This window comes from Carettochelys insculpta, chromosome 6 (genome assembly GCF_033958435.1).
Source record: "Carettochelys insculpta isolate YL-2023 chromosome 6, ASM3395843v1, whole genome shotgun sequence".
NCBI classification, from domain to species: Eukaryota; Metazoa; Chordata; order Testudines; family Carettochelyidae; genus Carettochelys; species Carettochelys insculpta.
In genome coordinates this window covers 109236577-109256369 of record NC_134142.1, presented here as the reverse complement: position 1 = coordinate 109256369, position 19793 = coordinate 109236577, and the positions used below count along the sequence as shown (strand labels likewise).

General features: G+C 48.5%; 1 protein-coding gene across 3 annotated transcripts in view; it reads left to right on the top strand.

The window, feature by feature from the left end:
• The first annotated feature begins 1423 nt into the window (after positions 1 to 1423).
• The window catches only part of KCNQ1 (potassium voltage-gated channel subfamily Q member 1), a 598641-nt gene continuing 580271 nt past the window's right edge, over positions 1424 to 19793 (top strand). For all 3 annotated transcript variants that reach the window (XM_074997802.1, XM_074997801.1, XM_074997800.1), the window contains exon 1: positions 1424 to 1952. In XM_074997802.1, coding sequence (XP_074853903.1) covers positions 1543 to 1952 — 410 coding nt within the window. In that variant the 5' untranslated portion in view covers positions 1424 to 1542. The remainder of the gene's footprint in view (positions 1953 to 19793) is intronic.

The following is a 19793-nucleotide window of genomic DNA, read 5'->3' as shown; positions in this document are numbered from 1 at the left end:
AAGAACAGGAAAATGTGCCCATGATTCTGTAATTAACGTGGTTAGGTCTAGTGATGGTATCTCCAGAACAGATATGTGGACAAAGATGGCAACGGGGCTTGTAGCAAGGAAAAGTTCCAAGATTAGTAGTATTGTGGTATAGCCTGTGCTTGCTAGTGAGAAGCCTCATAAGGTTAGGAGATTGTCTATAGGAGAGAACTGGCCTGTCACGTAGGGGCTTCTGGAGTGTGGCATCATGATTTAGGATAGGTTGTAGGTCTTTAATGATGCATTGCAGTGGTTTGAGTTGGGGGTCTGTCCCACAAAAACTCATCACCTAATAAATTATTTTGTTACTCTTTAAAGTGCTACATGACTGCTTTTTTGTTCTGCTGAAAAGCTGACACCTTGAGATCTGTGGAGCTGGCATTCTCAAAGCTTCTAGACTCTCAGTTCTCTTCGTCTGCCCATCAGGTTGGGCTGCTGAAGAGTTGGGAGGCAAGTGGGCAAATGGGCAGGAACCCCGTCTTCATAAAACATTTTGATTTTGACCAATCATCTTTTCCAGTGGAATAATCTTCTGGGGAAGATGTTCAGCTAAGCCCTACTCATAACCTGCATGCCAGATACAATGCAACAGGTGTATAATATGGATGAATGGAGTATCGGTGAAGTTAAGATGATAAAAACAATTTAGCACCCAAGTGTGACATAAATTATTAGCTCCATCTAGAGCTCAAGTAGAGTACCTGGTGCCTCCAGACACAGCCTTTCTCCTGTGTCAGCACCCTATGTATGTAGCCCTGCAATGAGGTGATTCTTGAGACAGACCCTTCTCTTACTTTCACCTTACTGCAGCCTTTGAAAGGACACAGTTGCTTTCTTCCCTCACTGGCAGGCTAGTGAGCCATGGCACTGTGGTCCTCTCCTCCAGAGCTGCTTTACTCCACAGAGAAGACATAGGTGCCAATATCCACAAAGATGTCAGTCACCTGTGCAGCGGCTGGAAAAGGCCGGTTCTCCCCTGCGTGGGTGAAACAAGGACACACGTGAGACCCCACAGAAAACTGCCCGTCTGTGAGCCCACCTGTAACCCATTTACCTCCCCCCCCCCGCTGCCCCTAGGAAGAGGGGCGCCTCCTTCCCTTCCCAGCGATGGGTATTGCACAGGTATGGCCCAGCGCTGCTCCCGCCCAGCCAGCGCGGCCCCCTCAAGCGGTGCTGCGCGGTGGGGCACGCTCAGCCCCAGCCCCAGCCCCAGCCCGACAGCGGGGATGTTCTGTGAGGGGAGCCCACAAGCCCCAAGTGAGTCCGCCCACCCGCCAGGAGGCCCGAGGTAGGAGCTGGGGCCAAGGGCCGGGCAGGGAGGCGGGGACCTAGTACCTTTCCCTGCGGGGCCGTCCCCCGGGGTGGGCCGGGCCAGGCGAGGCGAGGCGCTCCGGGAGCGGGGGGAGGGAGCGTGCGAGAGTCCCCGGCAGTGGGCTGTGTGTCCGTCCGTCCTTCCCGCCCCGGGGCTGCCTCCCGCCCTGCCACGCTGCCCCCAGCGCCTCCTTCCCGCTGGCCATGACCTCCTCCTCCCCCACGCCGGAGAAGCGGCGCTGGAGCTTGGGGCGCCTGCCTGCGTCCCGGAAAGGCAGCATGACTCCCGGCAAGAAGCTCCCCGCCCTGGAGCTGGCGGAGAGCACCTCTAATGCTCACTACGCCCCCATGGCCCCGGCCCAGGAGCAGAGGCAGCGGGAGGCCGGCCAGCTGGCAGACCTGGAGCGGGACCCGGAGCGGGGCGAGGCGCCCTTCAAGAGCGAGATGGGGGTGGTGAGCACGGACTGCCCTCAGCCGCCCATCAGCCTGGACCCTCGGGTCTCCATCTACAGCATCCGCCGGCCGCTGCTGAGCAGGACCAACATCCAGGGCAGGGTCTACAACTTCCTCGAGAGACCCAGCGGCTGGAAGTGCTTCGTGTATCACTTCACCGTGTGAGTAGGGGGCGCTTCGCAGGGTGGGGGGCACCGCGGCTGGCAGTGCCCTGCGGGGGCTGTCACCCCACCTCCTGCAGCTGGCCCTCTGGCGCCCTGCCCTGACAGCTGCCGGGGGCCAAAAGCTGCTGCCGTAATGGGCACCACTCGGGGGGAGAAGCGGGGCAGGGGCTGCCTGCTTCCTGCGCTTTGACACTGATTATAGTCAGTTGTGGAAGGGTCTGACTGTTCTTGGAAGGGACAAGCTGCGCTGAGCCGACCTGCCTTTAGACTCCGGGCAGACTCATTTACAAAGCAATCCGTGGTAAATTGCACACCCCAGGTTATGCAGGTAGTTTGTTGCTACTCTCCCTGTGTCAGAGTAAAAATGTACTTTTCTGAGTCAGGTGCATAGGAGCGCCACTGTAGGTCTGGCACAGAGTCTGCACTGCTTGCATTTTAGGTTTTACAGACAAAATCTACCTAGTCAAGTAAATGTAGATCATCTTATCTGGTCTGCCCTGTATCTATTTTTAATGAATGTGCTTGACCTATGCATGTTCCATTCATTCATTACTGTTCTTGGTGAGCAAGGCATGTCCTGTTGAGAACTCCTCCTTCCAGCTTTGTTACCAGAGGAAATAAATTTTGTTCTTCACAAGACAGCTTAATTGGTCTCCTAATGCTTATCTGAACAATTATTCTGGGTCTGATTCAGTTACTCTTTTGCAAATAGAATAGTGCCCTACTTTGCCAGTAGTCCCACTGAAATCTGTGGGACAGTTAATTGACTCATGGCCCGCAGGGGAAGGAGGAGAAATATATCCCTGTGGGTAAGGGCATCAGAAACTGGTTCAAACCAAACAAGGGTGGTACAACTGGTGCCTCAATACCTTTTAAAGATTGCATCAAGCATCTTTTTAATGACTGAAATTAACTGTAAGAGCAGCGGTATTGAAAATCTGTCACGTTAGCTCACCTCTTCACTTTGTATGGCCTTTTCCTCCAGTCACAGAACCCACAGATTGGTAGGAAGCTTAATGAATTTCTTTAATTCTGAAGTATTGCAACGCTTGACTTATGGTTTTCTAGTTGGTACAATTAGCATTAAACATCAAATTTTAACCCCTGCATATCTCATTCTGGATTGTGTATAAGAAATCCAAAGCCTCCCACTAGCTGTGTCAGAGTGGACTTGAAGAAAAAAAAAACCAAAAACAAAAAAACCCCCAAGAACTTCAAGGTGCCTTACATATTCATTAGAATAAGAACGTAGCATCAAGTGACTTTCATAACCAGGCATTCCCCTTATGGTTGACACAAATTACAGTTTTTGTTTCATCTTATTGATAGAGGAAGAGATAACGTAGGTAACATCTTAAATAGTTCACTCTTTTGATGCAAATCAGGATTTTAAATAATTAATTTTTAACTATTTAGTTACAGTATATTATTTCCTTCACCATCCCCTTCACTTAGGCAATTCATTTATTCTGCTGCTGCAGCTCTGCTAGAGGAAGATAGATGACGGTTATGTTTTAGTGGCCACTGTAATTTTACCTGGCCAAAATCTATTGTGGAGACAGTCCTTCACTGCGTTCCTTCAAGCTTATAATGGTGCCATTACTTCTGGTGTTTGCAGTCAGGAGAGAAGGTGAGTTCTGGAGTATGCTTGTGCTGAGGTGCTGCAGCTGAGTTGAGGTGCTGAATTACATATGATGTCCATAATGTCCTTTTACAATGAACAGTGGAACAATGTGCCAGTCCTGAACCAACACCGTGGCAGATCAATGCTGTTGTTCATCAGCAGCTTACAAATGTATACATGAAAAATTAATGCTTTTTAATCTCCATGTTATAAAGGGCTTACATAGCCTTTGAGCAATTTGCAATATTGCATCCAAGTAATAAGATCCAGAAGAAGTGTTATGGATGTCTTGGGTCAGTTTATTTAGGTAAAAAAATGATCCAATGACTGAAGGCAAATGAACATTAGTGTGTCATAAAACCACTTTTGAAAGCTGCATAATGCAGAGGTTTCTCTGTCTGATCAGGCTGGTTCTATATGAATTGGCATCTTTGGCATAAGAGCAGAATCCAAGTCAGTTCTAGTGATACAGGTAAGATTTTTCAATTTTGGTAATCAAACATACATCTCCTAGCACTGGAAGGGACCTCGGGAGGTCATCAAGTCCAGTCCCCTGCCCTCTTGGCAAGACCAAGCAGCATCCCTGATGATTTATTTTTATCTATTTGCCCGAAACCCCTAAATGGCCTCCTCAAGGAGTGAGCTCACAATCCTGGATTTAGCAGGCCAATATAGAAACCACTGAGCTATCCCTCTCCCCAAAGTAATTGTTTGACATAAAGAATGAAGTTATAAGTAGTATTATAAACTAAATCCAGAATCTTTCATCCATGGAGCTAACTGAGTGCATGCCCAAAATTGAGGCTCCCCAAATACCTTTTGAAAATCTGTGCTATTGTCATATAAAACTTTAGGTGTTTTACCTTAATGCTACCTGTGCCAATGATGCATGTGAAGAGACGAAGTCATGGCCAGGTGTGTCATCAGCAACAGAAGACATGCCAGTGACATTCATATTATTGTTTTATATGCTTGTCCATTTCACATTCTAAACTTATATCCAGGGATTTAAATGGCAGGTGGGCTATGTCAGTTCTGTCCTTGTTGAAAAATGGAGCAATTCTGCAGTTCTTTTTTTTTTTTTTTCAAAAAGAGTGGGGGCAAGAACCATTTGACACTTTTGTAATTATACAATTGAAAAAAGAAGCCTGAGCTTCCTCAATTTAAACCTTATGGCCAGATCATCAGCAGATATAGATTGTTGTCGGTCCATTGACTCTAATGGAGCCATGCTGATATATGCTGTGGATCTGGCCTTTATTTTTCAAATAGAATTTTGCAGGTGGCTTGTAAGTACTGTATTTGCTAGGTGGCAGCTTTGAGGGGCATTCAGGTAGATTAAGATTCTACAGTTCTGTTTTAGGACTGGAATTAGAATGCACAGAAAGCTTTATATATTTTTCATAACACTGAGCATGCAAATGCTTGGCAAGAGCATTGGCCCCCAATTAGCATCACCTGCTCCAAAAGAACTGCTCAGGTGGATTGATGAGAGGCAGTGGCGCTAACAATTCAATGTGCATGGCTATCAGAAGGCAATGGGCATACTGCCTCCCCAGCAAATGCCCTTTGCTTCCCTTTGGAAGTAAAGGTTGTTTTTTTTATTTTTATTTTTCTGAATCCTGCCTCATGCTGCCTTCTCCCAGCAGGGGGAGCAGAGCTTATATACTTCAGGTTTAATATCATGATTGTGACATAGTTTGTTTAAAATCTAAAATGCTTACACAGACACAGGTTGGTCAGCCAACATGAACCAAGAGGCTAGTTTCAAAATTGTGCCAGGCAGATTTGCAGTTTGCTAATTTTTCATTGCAGTGTGTATGTGTGGCGGCGGGGGCGGGGTATGCACAAAATATAAGAAACAATGGCAGATAAAGTATTCTTATTACATAGTGGGTCAAACATTTTAAATAATGAATTATTAAAGCTGTTTTTTTTTTTTCCCCACACAGTACTATGGAGAAAGGCAAGTAAGCACAACCCAGCCCAATATTAAAATTTGTGCTTCTAAGTATATTTCAGTAATGCTGGTCTGTGTATCCCACACATTTTGTAAAAACACATTTTCAAAGAATAAATCCATCCATTTGTTTTTTTCTCATGCGTATGCAGAGCATATACTTCCCACTATGCTCTTGACAAATATGTCTGTATTCTAGAAGTGTGAATCTGGGTTTGTAAATCACAGGAGGAAGAGAGAGATTGTATTCTGGACTTCATTCTTAGTATCTTTGGATTTTGTGTTTTGAAGTCAGTTCCTTAACACTGGAACATTTTTCTGTTAAGAAGGAAAGCCAAAATCATAAACAGTAAACCATTCATACTTTTTTAAATGTAAGAAATCATAACCTCACCCCAAAATATAAGAAACAAAAACAAACAAAAAAAACATTGACTGAAATACCTATGCCCTAGAAGATCAATATGAAAGAAGTCAGTTTTGCTCTGAGAGTATGTGCAAAGTGTCAAATTTATTTTCATTTTTGCCAGCAAACACAGCTTTTCTCTGGAGACATGGTGATGGGAGGCAAAAGGTGCTCAGGAATGAAGGTTTTTCTCTTGGTATGCCAAAATTTTCTGTTATTGGTCATGTTGTTGTAGCCGTGTTGGTTCTCGGAGATGGGAAACATAAGAGCTGCGACTACATGGCCCTTCCCTTTCAGAAGGGGCATGCAAATACAGCCAATCAAAATGCAAATGAAGCTCAAATTTACAAAATCTCATGCAACTGTGTTTCTGGAAGTGGATTTTTTTTCAGGAAAAAACCACTGTGTAGATGGGGTTCCTTCGAAGCCCCCCTCCCTCCCAGTTTTTGAAAGATGCTTTGTTCCTGAACCAAATTAGAAAGAAGTAATCTTTTGAAAACCGGTTTTTTTCCCCAAAAGAACTCCATCTACATATCTATATTTTTGTTTTTATTATTGTTTATCAGAAAGGTGTAAGGCAAATTCTGACAGATTAAAGATTAGTACAGATTGGGATTGGTGTAACTTTAACAGAACTGCAATAATAATACAGAATTATACAATACATAATACAATTGGCACTGTACTATGTTTCTTTATTTAAAACAAAAATGCTATCACTGGGCTCCACTTCATTTCAGTAGTAACAGAGAGATAGCCATGTTAGTCTATAGTATATCAAAACAAAAAAACAGTCCAGTAGCACTTTAAAGACTAATACAATAATTTATTAGGTGATGAGCTGTCATGGGACAGACCCACTTCTTCAGACCATAGCCATACTAGAACTCTACAAATTGGGAGGGAACTGTTCTGGTATGGCTATAGTCTGAAGAGATGGGTCTGTCCCATGAAAGCTCATCACCTAATAAATTATTTTGTTAGTCTTTGAAGTGCTACTGGACTTCTTCTTTTGTTTTGCATTTCAATAGATATAATATTTAAAGCTGAGACCTATACTTACTTTCTGTTCCACTCATGATCCTGAATCCCAGTTCTAATGGTTTACATTCATAATAAATCTCAATTGCTAACTTATCTTGTTCTTCAAGATCAGCTGTTTCTCTCTCAGAATTTATACTTTACACCTGTTGCATTATACTCCTGTAATTTGAAAGAAATACTATTCGTTCTTCGTGTAGGTCAGTTATGTAAGGTTGAAACCAGAGTTCTGCGTACAAATCTCTGTGGGAAACCATTGTTCCTTTTGTTAATTATTTTTTTTAAATTCCTCTTTTTGCAACAGAGCTTTGTTTTCTTCAGTTTCAACCAGCACAGGTTGCATTTTAAAATGAAACTTATCAGGTGAGACATCGAAGCCTTGTGTAGAAGCTAAGGGAAGTGAACTTCTTGTGAACTTTATGTATGAATGTAGTCAGGGAGATTAATAAAGCTGGGTCTTCCACTTTGTAATATAAAATGAATCCATAAATGCACACTGAAGGCTTCTGTTAATAATAATATTTTTGTAAGCACACTTATCTTGGAGTTGAGTAGTGTATTTACATACTTAGTCTTATAAATTGCCTGTCATTTAAAAATGTTGCCAATAAGGGTGGCTAATATCATAGTTAAATTTTGCGTTTGAACTATACATCAAGTTATTTATTCTTTTGGGGAATACCTAGTGTATCTGCGTACGTTACACAAAGGGAGATTATGCTTCCTGTCAAGCAGGGGATTGAGTAGATAAGTTCGTTTCTAGCTACCCAGACATTTAGGGAGGGAAGATACTGGTTTTAAGCTCTAGTTGTAATTGGTATGTATTTTTATTACAGTATTGCCTGGACCCTGATCATGGACAGAACACATTGTTCTAGGTGCTTTTGTAATACCCTCTATCAGCAAGCAGTGCACTGATTCTCTGCAGTGGTAGGAATGACAAGTATTTGGTTTTTATTTCATGTCTTTCACACCATGGGGTTATGCTTGTCCAGTGGCCACACATTTATATTTTGGACAGCACAGATGGGAAGGGACATGTGTGTGGAGGATGAAGAGGAGATTGTATGGTATTGTTTCTCAGTTCAGCATTAACTCCTACTCTCCTGCAGGCCTCAGGCCCACCAGTTGGAGGTATGTGGGTGGGTGAGGGCAGAAGCAAATGGGGCAGTTGCCCCGAGGCCCAGCAATTTAATAGGGCCTGGCGCTCCTGGCTGCTGCTGTTGCAGCAGTGGCAGCGGCCAGAGTGCCAGTCCCTTTAAATCACCATCAGGGTACTGTGCAGTGCACACCCATCAACTCTCGGGTGTGGTTGTCCCAGCCTTGCCCTTCTGCCAGAGGTCCTGCCCCTTTTGGGAGTGCTGAGCCGGCCGTCGTCTCCCACCTTGCCATGAGGCCCTGTCAGCTCCCCTCTCGCCCTCCTTCTCTTTCTTGCTCTCTTCCTAGTTGATAGTCTAATTTATTGTCTGTATGGTGAAGATGGCGCAGCAGGGGGTGTCTGTTTAATGTACAGTAGCACCTTACCCTGATGTTATTGTCTGGAATAGAGGGCATTAAAAGTAAACCTTACTCACAGCTCCCAAATAAGTCTTCCCTGTTTGGCTCAATGCCCTAGTCAACTAGCTCAGTCTCTCATTGTTTACATAGTGACAAGAATATCTCTTAATACCAAGATAATGGGCTCCAGCCATGGCTGTTTGGTTTGTACTCTCCCAGACTCACTCTGCAATACTGTACCATCATCCAAATTGCTGTTATAGTCATGTGGAGCTGCTGATCTTTCCTCTTTTTCTGTATGCTGCATTGTGGATGAGGTAGAGGAGAAGGAGTCCAGCAAAAGCTGGACAGGGTATTGAAGACAGAATATTATGGTCAGGGCTATTTGCTTTGCTAAAACAATCAATTATACTTCTTGCAATGGCAATGTTTCAGCACAGGACTTAAATGATTACCACTAACGTGATTTTAAAATCAGTTGGACAGATCCCTGTTTTCTCACTAATTCTTATTGCTGCTGTAAACTCAAACCCAGTCTCAGCAGCCACCAATCCAAAGGCCTCAGGCATGTTGAGTAAAAGGTGTGAAACTGAGCAAAAGGCTATAATGATTATGTGGGCTTAGGAAGTGTGCACTTATGCTGCTTAGATGTTAATGTATGTTTAGGAGGAGGAAAATGCATTGTTTAATCTAAACTGCTCCGAGATTTAAACTGGTTCATTCTGTGAATGAGAGCAGTTTTCCTGTGACAGACAAGGGGTGGGTGGGAGAGTGGGGTAGGGTGGGCATCAGAAAGAAATAAGAGGCATCCAGACAGTTTTCAATTCTTCTGATCAGGTACTGGGGAATGAATAAAGCTGTGTGTTAACACTCGATGAACAAGGTTGGGGCTATAAAACAAATATGAATGAGACATTTTGAGGGAACATCTATCTATTAAGCTCTGATGGGGGGGGGGGCGGGGGTGCTGTTCCTGGATCAGATAGATTAGAGACTTTTCTTTTAACTATAATGTAGTGTAATTCAAGTTGAAGTCCTCCCTCGCAAAAATTTCCATCGTATTTGGCAAGGCATGTACATGCTTCTTTCTTTTTTTCTTTTCTTTTCTTTTCTTTTCTTTCCTATTAAACTCTTATTCATCAGAAACCAATGATTTCCAGGCTATGTCTAGACTGCAGGCTTCTGTCAACAGAGTGTGCGTCCAGACTACAGATCTCTAAGAAGATGTCTGCCAGTGGGGAGCTTTCTGTCAACATCCCTGTACACCTCGTTCCATGAGGAAGAAGGGATGTCTTGACAGATGTGCCAAATGTCAGAAAAGCTTCTCCCAAAAGAACTGTCAGCAAAAGATGTGAAAATTTGTGTATCTTTTGCTGACTGTTCCCCACAGTCTAGACATGGCTCCAGAGACTAAGAGAGAAAACAAACGTTGGTCTCATGGATTCAGAAATAACATTTGTTAAAAGGTCAAGGGTGTTCCAAATCTTCTTTGCAAAAGGTACCAAATAAGACACTGACAGGAAACTGTATGCGGAATTGGAGACGCTACTATGTCATGTAAATAGGCTTGATTTTACTGCTACCTTTTCTTTTATTAGCTAATTACCGAAAAAAATTCGGTCAGGGAGAACAACAAAAATTATATATTGTTCAGCGAGGCATTGAAATACCTCCCTATGGCACAAACCCGCTTTAGTTGTGCTCAACCCTGTCTGGGATCAGGATGGCAAAGGCATTTATACTGCCAGGTTCTATTGTATTGAATGAGGAAATTGTGGAAATGGCATTTGCACAAATGTCAGTCAAGGGAAGGAAGGTGAGGGCCTGGAGATTTTGTCATTAAAAAGCTTCTTTGAGAGGAAACTCCAGTTTTAGTAATAGTTGTGAAGATTAAAGGAGCAATGCCTGAATCTACTGAACTCATGCTTTAATATATTTGCCTGAAACAGTCACATGGAAAAGCCCATGCCATGCCAGCTGGTGCTGTGATCTCTTGCTTGTAACAAGCTAAGCAGGGCTATTCTTCATCAGAGATGGTAGGGGGTAGTCCGTAGAAAAATGACTCTAATTAAACACTATGTCTTAAGGAATATGCGCAAGCTGCCCAAATAATTTCTGGCATTTCCTAATTAGTCAATTTTTGGATTTTGCAGCCTTAAGAATGTTCTTTTCACGAGGGTGTTTGATAAGTAAATGATAGCAGTTGTGGTTTGTCATCCTCTGGGTGGACCTGCATGAGATATGTGGGGAAGGGCACTTTTCGGATAGATTTCACAGAAGTTTGCTGACAGCATAGGAATGATGAGGCTCAGGAATCTTAGGCTTCATTCCAGGCTGAGAAGGGCTGGACTACTTGGCTAAAAACTCTCCCTCCCACACCTCCCTGAGCAAAAAAAAAAAAAAAAAGCCTGAGACAGACACTCAGCATGGACACTTTCAGCTCAAGCCATTCAAGTAAGGTATAAGTTTATGCAACTGAAAGCCAGGTCTTATGATGGAACACTTATTAACCTTATTAACAGCAGCTCAACCAAACCCTCCTGTAACAAGGTCCTTCAAACTGAAAGTTGTTGGAAAAAGTGTAAGGTGATGCCAGTGTCTCAAAAGCTGCTGTTATCACAGTCCATATATCAGTAGTGTGGGCTTGGCATAAGAGCTTGAAAAAAAAGTATATTTTACGCTTGTCTCTTGTGTGTGTGAAAGTGTTTTTTGGAATACCAGTCCTCTAAGTCCTTGGAGAAGCTGAGGAATATTATCTGTATAAAGTGTGCACTTAGTGGTGGTATATTTGTTAGGCATTCTGTTTAGGCATTCTTCTCCAGGAAAAAAAAAACATTCTGCCAGCCTTCCAAAGAGTCACACTTGAACGATCTTAAGAAAACAAATCGGCATCATGTTGACACCACAGGTATGTCAAATATTTGTTTGGGCTAGTCTGGCAATTTTACTCTACAGAGCTCTGCAAGGACTAGGGAAAAATAGGCAATGTTCTATAGACAGGCCTGTCTGAAAACCTTCATTGCTATTGAATGGCAGCAAAAATTGCGATTCAGTTGTAATGAAACAATTTGACTTAGTTTTAGATGTCTGAGCCCTCGATTTATTGCAGCAAACAGTGCCAACATATGCAGTAGGAGACACGTGAACTATGGTTTGCAGACCATTTAAACTGTATAGTAATCGACTTTTGCAATTAATAGACAATTGAACGTATATTCGTGGCTTGAAGTAAAGCCGGCCAATGCTTGCCTATTCAGTTCCAGCTAGAAAACATGGTCTCAGCTGCAGGAAGAAGACATGTTGCCTCTATCAAGAGGTCAACTGTCGGCATTCCAGTGAACCTCCCATTTGAAGTACAGTAACCCTCAAGTTACGTGGGGGTTGCATTCCTGCAAGTCCTGCACAACTCAAATTTTCACGCAAGTCAGGGAGTAGGGAGCGCATCAGGGCTAGTCAGTTTCCTGGCTCCCACAGTGGCGGGGAGCTGGGAACCAGGCTAAGATCCGTCTCCTTCCCTTCCTCCAGCTGCACAGCTGTCGGAAGGGATGGAGAGGTTTTCAGCCATGGGGCTATTGGGTCACCTGGCCTCCAGCTGGGGACCCCGCAGCTGGCTCTGCTGGTTGGGCACTGCCTAGCTGGCTTCTAGCAGTGGGGCTGTGAGGTTTCCCCTCCCCCCTGCCGGGGACCCTGAGGCTGGCTCTGCTGGCCAGGCACTGTTCAGCCAGCTTCTAGCTGTGAGGCTGCAGGGTTCCCCCCACATCGCAAAACCCCCCAATGCCCCTCTCATCTAAATGCAAGATATGCGCATTTTGAATGTATGTATCTCAGGATTACTGTATAGGCTCATAGGACTTGTTGAACAGAGAAACAAATAGAAGCCTATTGATTAGGCTGCACTCTTCTTTACAGAGAGATGGGATCTTCTTGTGTGTTTGCGCAGTGCCAAGTGCAGTGTGCCTCCACTGTACAGTAGACCCCCGACTTACATGATTTCGAATTGCACGATTCTTGGGATAACACAAGTCGAAATCAACAATTACTGCCTGGCTACTGCACTCCCACTGCCTGCAGCATGCCCTGTCCTCCCCTACCACTGGGCCCTGCTGCACCCCCAGCCCTTCTCTGCTCACAGCTGCCCATCTGCTCTGTGTGCCTCCTGGTTAGTGTGGCGACGCTGCTTGTGGTGTTAACCTTGCTGCTCTTGCCGTCCCAGTGCTGCGTCATGGCTCCATGTGCCTGCTGGCTGGAGCCCAGAGCGAGGCGAAGCAGTGTTGGTCAGTTTCCCAGCTCCCGCAAGTGGAGGGGAGCTGGGAGCCAGGTGCAGCTGCTGGGAGCTGGGAGCACAGGGGCCCAGCTGCTGCCTGGTCCCTGGGTCCCCACCATTTGTGGGAGACAGGAAACTGGCTCCTGTGCCTGGCTGCCTGCTGCGCCTGGCTCTCAGCTCCTGTGATCAGCAGGAGCCCAGAGCCAGCTGCAGCAGTGCTGGTTAGTTCCTGGCTCCCCCAGGCTGCAGGAACGAGGGAGCAGAATGAATGCCACAAGCAGAGCTGCAAGCGCTGCAGCACCAGCTGGTGGGCGCATGGAACTGCCACCATATTTGCTGTGGCTGCCAAGCCCCTCCACCACTCGCAGCCCCACTCCATGAGCAGCCATTTGCATTTTCAAAACCTCCCATTTGCATACTGCAGCTGGCAGTTCGGGTCAGTGTAACCACAGCACTTGTGTTCTTATTCTCTCTCCAGACCGATCTGCTCTCAGAGGAGGGAGCACTCCTTCCTCAGTTGCATGTACCAAAAGTGGAAACCTTCAGGAGGCTCCCTTCATGGTCCTTCCTTGGAAATGCTTCTTGTGTGCAGGATTAGGGCCACTCTGCTCCTTTGCAGTCCAGCAGATATGGCGGTCCTGTGGGAAAGGGAACTCCTTGCTCCTCAGACAGGAGCTGGTTCCTAAGGATGGCTGCACCTCCTCCAGCCTCACCAGTCCTTCTCTGCATCATGAGTTCAGCACAAACCACACTTCCATTGGCTGTACCATCCTATACAGTAGGACCCAGGGATAGGAACTGAAGAAGAGGCACCATAGCTTAACTGTAATTGAAACAAAACTTTGTCTATTCTTGTCAGAAAACCCAGGCGCAGAAGAAGGAATAGGGCTGAAAAAAGTGGCAGAATCCCATTAAGTTAATGGAGTCCCAGTGACAAGGGCACCCTTTCAGGAGTATAAGGGGGACAACAGCGGTATGTACTGGGATGCTGGTGGTGGTTCTTCTACCCATTCCCATGACTTTCAGGGTGCAAGAGGAAAGTATGCAGCTTGCTTGCATGCCCTGCACTCCTGGCCGGTGAGGAGAGTGGGCAGAGGAGTCATTCTCAGCATCTGTGCACTTTCCCCAGGCTCCCTGATAGTCAGGAGATCAGGACAAAGAGCAAGTAAGAGCAAGTAGTGTCCTGGTATGCACAGCTGCTCCCCTCGCCCTCCTGAAATGGCTGCCTTGCCCAGTGACCACTTCATTGTGGAGGGCAATGGAAGTAAGAGACAATATTCTGGGGGTGACACCTGAACTCTTTCCCCGAGGAAGTATGATCTGATCATCTCGGGTGGATCAATGTGCTTTGTGTCCTGGAGAAAGAGAGCCTGACACAGCTTCACAGATTTAAACAAATCCTCCCCCCCGCCCCCCGAGTCTGTTTTGTTAGTAGACCTCTTAGGGTTATTTCACTTGTTTCTCATTCACCTGTGTCCTAGAAGACACAGAAATATAAGTAAAGATTACAAGGATATAAAAGAGTCTATATTTGCATAACAGGAGTGAGAATAAATTCCATGTGATTTATGCTATTATCTTATCAGTGATCCAGAAGGTACTGAGATAATATTATCCCAAGACGTTCTGCAGAGTGTATCTTGGTTTATCAATTTCTAACATATCAGGTCATCTGACATCCCACCGCTCAACAATCTCTTTGGATTTTTCTGTTTTGACTTTGTTTTGCATATGGAAGGCACCTATATATGAGCATAAATATTCCAATTAAAGACATGATGTCTGTACAGTTCTTGCCGGATTCATGTGCATTAGGGATTACAGCCATTCATGGCTCTTATTTTTTCTGCCTGTTACAAAGGGTGACATTTTTAGCATGGGATAATTATTATTTAATCATAGTTCTATTTACAATAAACTCTGTCTTAACTGACATTGTATCATCCGGACTTCTCAAATAACCAGCATTTTAACCATAAGTACAGTTTAGTGAAAGTAAATACAGCAAATACGTTATGGCTGGGTCTACACGTGCCCCTTCCTTTTGAAAGGGGCATTTTAATGAGCAGGTTAGAAATATGCTAATAAGGTGCTGCAATGAATATGCAGCACCTCATTAGCATAATGGCAGCCTCAGCGATTCAAAAGTGCGGCTTTTTGAATCGCACGCTGCCCGTAGAGACGGGACCTTCCGAAAGGACCCCTCCCCACCCCAGTTTTCGAAAGCCCTTCTTCTGATCACCAGATAGGAAGAAGGGCTTTCGAAAACTGGGGGGGTCCTTTCGGAAGGTCCCGTCTGCACGGGTAGTGTGTGATTCGAAAAGCCGCACTTTCAAATCGCCGCGGCTCCCACTATGCTAATGAGGTGCTGCATATTCATTGCAGTGCCTCATTAGTATATTTTGAACCTGCTCATTAACATGCCCCTTTCGAAAGGAAGGGGCACGTGTAGACCCAGCCCATAACTTTACAGAGTACAATACTAATGTTGTTGGTAAATAAAGTACTCTGCATACATTTTTATTTGTTTCTTCATATCTAATCTTGTTTTGCTTTAGTGTTATGCATTGCTAGGTATACCTCTCTATTATCCAGAATATTTGAATATCTGGCAACCTCCCGGTCCCAGGGCTGCCAGATATGGAAGAGTTTACTATAATATATCATGCTAACAGCTGTGTTAAAAGAATGTTGAAATAAAATAAATGTGTCCTCAGATTTAGCAAATCAGGTAATGTAAGTAGCCCTGCAACCTTACTTTATCTTGCCCTGGCCCCAGTGTAGATTCAGTGCATAGGATGGATGACAGTGTTTGCAGCACCATTACCATAGTATCTAATCTCAGGGGGTAGCCATGTTAGTCTGTAGCTTCACAAATGACAAGCAGTCCTGTGGTGTCTGAGAGATAATAAATTTGTTGCACCCTGAGCTTTTGTGGGTAAAACTCACCTTTCTACTCCATTTTCATCTGAAGATATGGGTTTTCCCCATGGCCTGATAATTTGGTAGCCTTTTAGGTGCCACAGGATGGCTTGTTCCTTCGTATCAAAGGTCCTCGCAAATGTTATGCAAATCATCTTCCCAGCAATTCATAGGATGGTCCATCTTGTCTGTTGCTCACATGTAGCTGTAATGCCACACATTGATTTGAAACTGATGCAAGAAACTCGGTGTGGTGTGGGAAGACTAATGGTGCACTGTGCCAGGTGCATAAATATGAATATTATAAAATGTTTAACTTATGTCATAATGGCTACGTCTACACGTGCACGCTACATCGAAATAGCTTATTTCGATGTAGCGACATCGAAATAGGCTATTTCGATGAATAACGTCTACACGTCCTCCAGGGCTGGCAACATCGATGTTCAACTTCAACGTTGCGCAGCCCAACATCGAAATAGGTGCAGCGAGGGAACGTCTGCACGCCAAAGTAGCACACATCGAAATAGGGATGCCAGGCACAGCTGCACACAGGGTCACAGGGCGGACTAGCGCTTCCGGGGCAACAGCTAGCCGCTCCCTTAAAGGGCCCCTCCCAGACACACACAGCCTGCACAGCACGCGGTCTGAGGAGCCATAGGCATAGCCATAGGCACACAGACCCGGGGCGCCGCAGTCATGGACCCCCAGCAGCAGCAGCAGCAGCAGCAGCAGCAGCAGCAGCCGGAGGTCCACCCAGCCCTCCCGGCAGGAGCAGGGCTTGCCCTGCTCCATGCCATGCGGGAGGCAGCTGAGCACCTCCTTGCTACACCGGAGGAGGAGCTGCCCCCAGGGCAGCAGGGCTCAACCCCTAACCCTGCAGCACCCCGCCCCCCCCCCCCGCCTCACACGCCGGCGGCTGTGGAGCTACCCCACCAGCACCGACTGGTGGGAGCGGCTGGTGCTTGGGGAGTGGGACGACGACCGCTGGCTCAGGACCTTCAGGATGAGCCGGCAGACATTTGTGGAGCTGTGCCAGTGGCTCACCCCCGCACTCAGGCACCAGGACGCGACCATGCGGCGTGCCCTCACAGTGCAGAAACGGGTTGGCATCGCTGTCTGGAAGCTGGCCACTCCTGGCAGCTACCGATCCGTGGGACAGCAGTTTGGTGTCGGCGAGGCCACCGTCGGGGCTGTCCTCATGGAGGTAAGAGATCCCACGGGGGGAGGGCAGGGTAGGGGAGGGGGGCCTGGGCAGAGGAGGGCAGGGGAGGGGAGGGCAGGGCAGGGCAGGGCCATGCACACCCTGCTCACTCCTCATTGGTGCTGTCCCATGTGCTTTCTCTGCAGGTTGTGCGTGCCATCAACGCCATGCTCCTGCACAGGCTCGTGAGGCTGGGGGACCCAGATGCCACCATCGCGGCCTTTGCCACCCTGGGCTTCCCCAACTGCTTCGGGGCTCTGGATGGGACTCACATCCCCATCTGCGCCCCGCATCACAGTGGAGGACGATACCTGAATCGCAAGGGCTACCATTCTGTCATCCTCCAGGCCTTGGTGGACAGCTGGGGACGTTTCCAGGACATTTATGTGGGCTGGCCTGGCAGCACCCACGACGCCCGGGTTTTCCGGAACTCGGGCCTGTGCCGCCGGCTGGAGGCGGGGACCTACATCCCCCCCAGCGGGAGATCCCTCTGGGGGACACCACCATGCCCTTCTGCGTCATTGCAGATGCGGCATACCCCCTCCGGCCGTGGCTCATGCACCCGTACACGGGCCATCTCTCCGCTAGCCAGGAGCGCTTCAACGAGCGGCTGAACCACGCGCGCCAGGTGGTGGAGCGCTCATTTGGCCGCCTGAAGGGACGCTGGAGATCTCTCCTGATCCGCCTGGATGCGGGCCCCAACAACATCCCCCAGATTGTGGGTGCCTGCTGCGCCCTGCACAATTTGGTGGAGAGCAAGGGGGAGACCTTTTTCCAGGGCTGGGCTGCAGAGGCCAGCAGGGCAGACGTCCAGCCACCTGCTGCCCCCAGTCGGCAGGTGGACCCCGAAGGGACCCGGGTCCGGGAGGCCCTGCGGGCCCACTTCAATGATGAGGCCGCGGGGTGAACTCTGCCCAGGCCCCCCACTGCCCGCCCCTTCCTCCACCACACTCCTGCCCCAACGCCAACACCATGGAGCTCCCCACCGCACCCCCCTCCCACTTTTCCTGGACAAATGACAGCACGCACTTGTGGCTGAACTTAAACTGGTTTTTCTTTTAGAACTTTTTTTTTTAACTGTAAATATATGAAACAAGAACAAACTATATACAACATGTGGAAACAAACTAATATGTACAAATAAAACAATACTAACAAACAAGTGTCCTCATTAATAAAAAGAAAACCAGGGAGGATAAAGGGAAGAACTATTTACACGGTGGGGACGGGGCAAATGGGGGGCACCAAATAAGAGGGTCAAACTATATACGGGGCGGGGGGGCCACGTCCGGGGCTCTTCGTCCCTATAGTCCGGCACTGGGCGTGGCTGGCCGGGAGCCCCGCCGCGGTCGCAGCCCTGTCCGGGGCTGGCTGGGGGGGCGGGCCGGACCGGAAGATATGCCCGGCGAGTCTCAGGTGGCTCCAGGGGTCCCTCGGCGCTCCGGCACTCGGCGGTGGGTGGCGGGGCGACGGCGGACGGGACGGCGACGGGCAGAGCAGCTGGTGGTGCGGCTGGTGGAGCAGGCAGGGCGGACGCTGCGGCGGCCGGCGTGGCATGGGGGGCCAGGTAGTCCACCAGGCGGTTGAAAGTGTCCATGTAGGCCCCCCATGCCTCTTGGCGCCAGGCCAGTGCCCGCTCCTGCAGCTGCAGGTGCTGCTCCGCGACCTCCAGCTGCTGACGGTGCATGGCCAGCAGCTGAGGGTCTGTCGCCGTCGGCTGGTGGTGGCGCGGGGTCCGCCGTCTAGCTCGCCGTGGGGCCGGTCGGTCCTCGGCCGAGGGGCTGGCCTGGAGCGATGGTCCCGGAGAACCCTCCGGGACCACTGATGCCTCGCCGGCGCTCTCTTCCGGTCCTTCTGATGGTGCAGGTGCGGGACACAGGAGAGGATGGGGGGAAGAAGAATGGAGACAGGCGTTAGTGTGGGCCCCGAGCCGTGGCCTTTGTCCCCCCAGCCCTGTGCTGCAGGTTCCCCATCCCCGTCCCCGGGAGATGCTGCTGTGATGGATGGGGTTCAGGGGTCCCCCTGCCCTGCACCCCGTCCCCTGGTGGGAGCGACTCTCACTTCACTCCGCAGGGTCTGACAGCAGGAGAGGTTTCTTAGGCCACAGATGCCCAGTTTCTCCCAGGAGTGACAGCACCAGCTGTCAGAAGAGACAGTCCTTCCAACCCGTCCTGGGGAGAAGACCCCAAGAGGTGCCCCTCTGGGATGCAGCTTTCCCCCTCCTCAGGCTGTCTGCCTTCCAGCTCTCCCTTCCCCTAGCCTCTACCTGTGGCCCCCCGCCCTCCCCCCCCGCAATTCCAAGCCAGCTCGGCTCCTCCCTCCTCTTTGTTCAGGGCAGAGGTGTCACCTGCCAGCTGTAGCCCCAGGATCATCCTTTGCCTCTGGGAGCTATTCGGCTCTTGGTGCTCATATGTAGCCTGAGTCTCCCTTTTGCACTCCCCCCACTCCATCACATGCTGCTGCTGCTGCTGCTGCTGCGGGGTGTCCCACCCCCTCCTCCCGGGGGCCCCTCGAGGTTCCGCTCCCCCCTGCCCCGGGGATGGGGCATGGCACTGTCGTGCAGGGTGGGGGGGGGCAGGGACTGATGCACTGCTGTGAGGGACATGGCCCTGCTGTCCTTGGGGCCATGGTCATGTGAGCATGTGGGGGGCCCTGGACACATATCTATTACCCCCCGCCCCTCAAGCCCAGGGTTGTACACCAGAGGGGGGTACATACCTGTCGGTCCACTCCCACGGTCTGGAGATCCCCGGGGGGCGGAGGCCCGGCTGCTGCTCCGGGATGGCAGGAGGAGGATCTGCAGCCCGGATTCTGCGGAGGAGGAGCCCCCCTTCTCCTTCTCCTTCTCCTCCTCCTCCTCCTCCTGCCGCGATGTCCCGGGGGTGGGCTCTGGGGGGGAGTCCCCGGGGTGCGGGGCTTA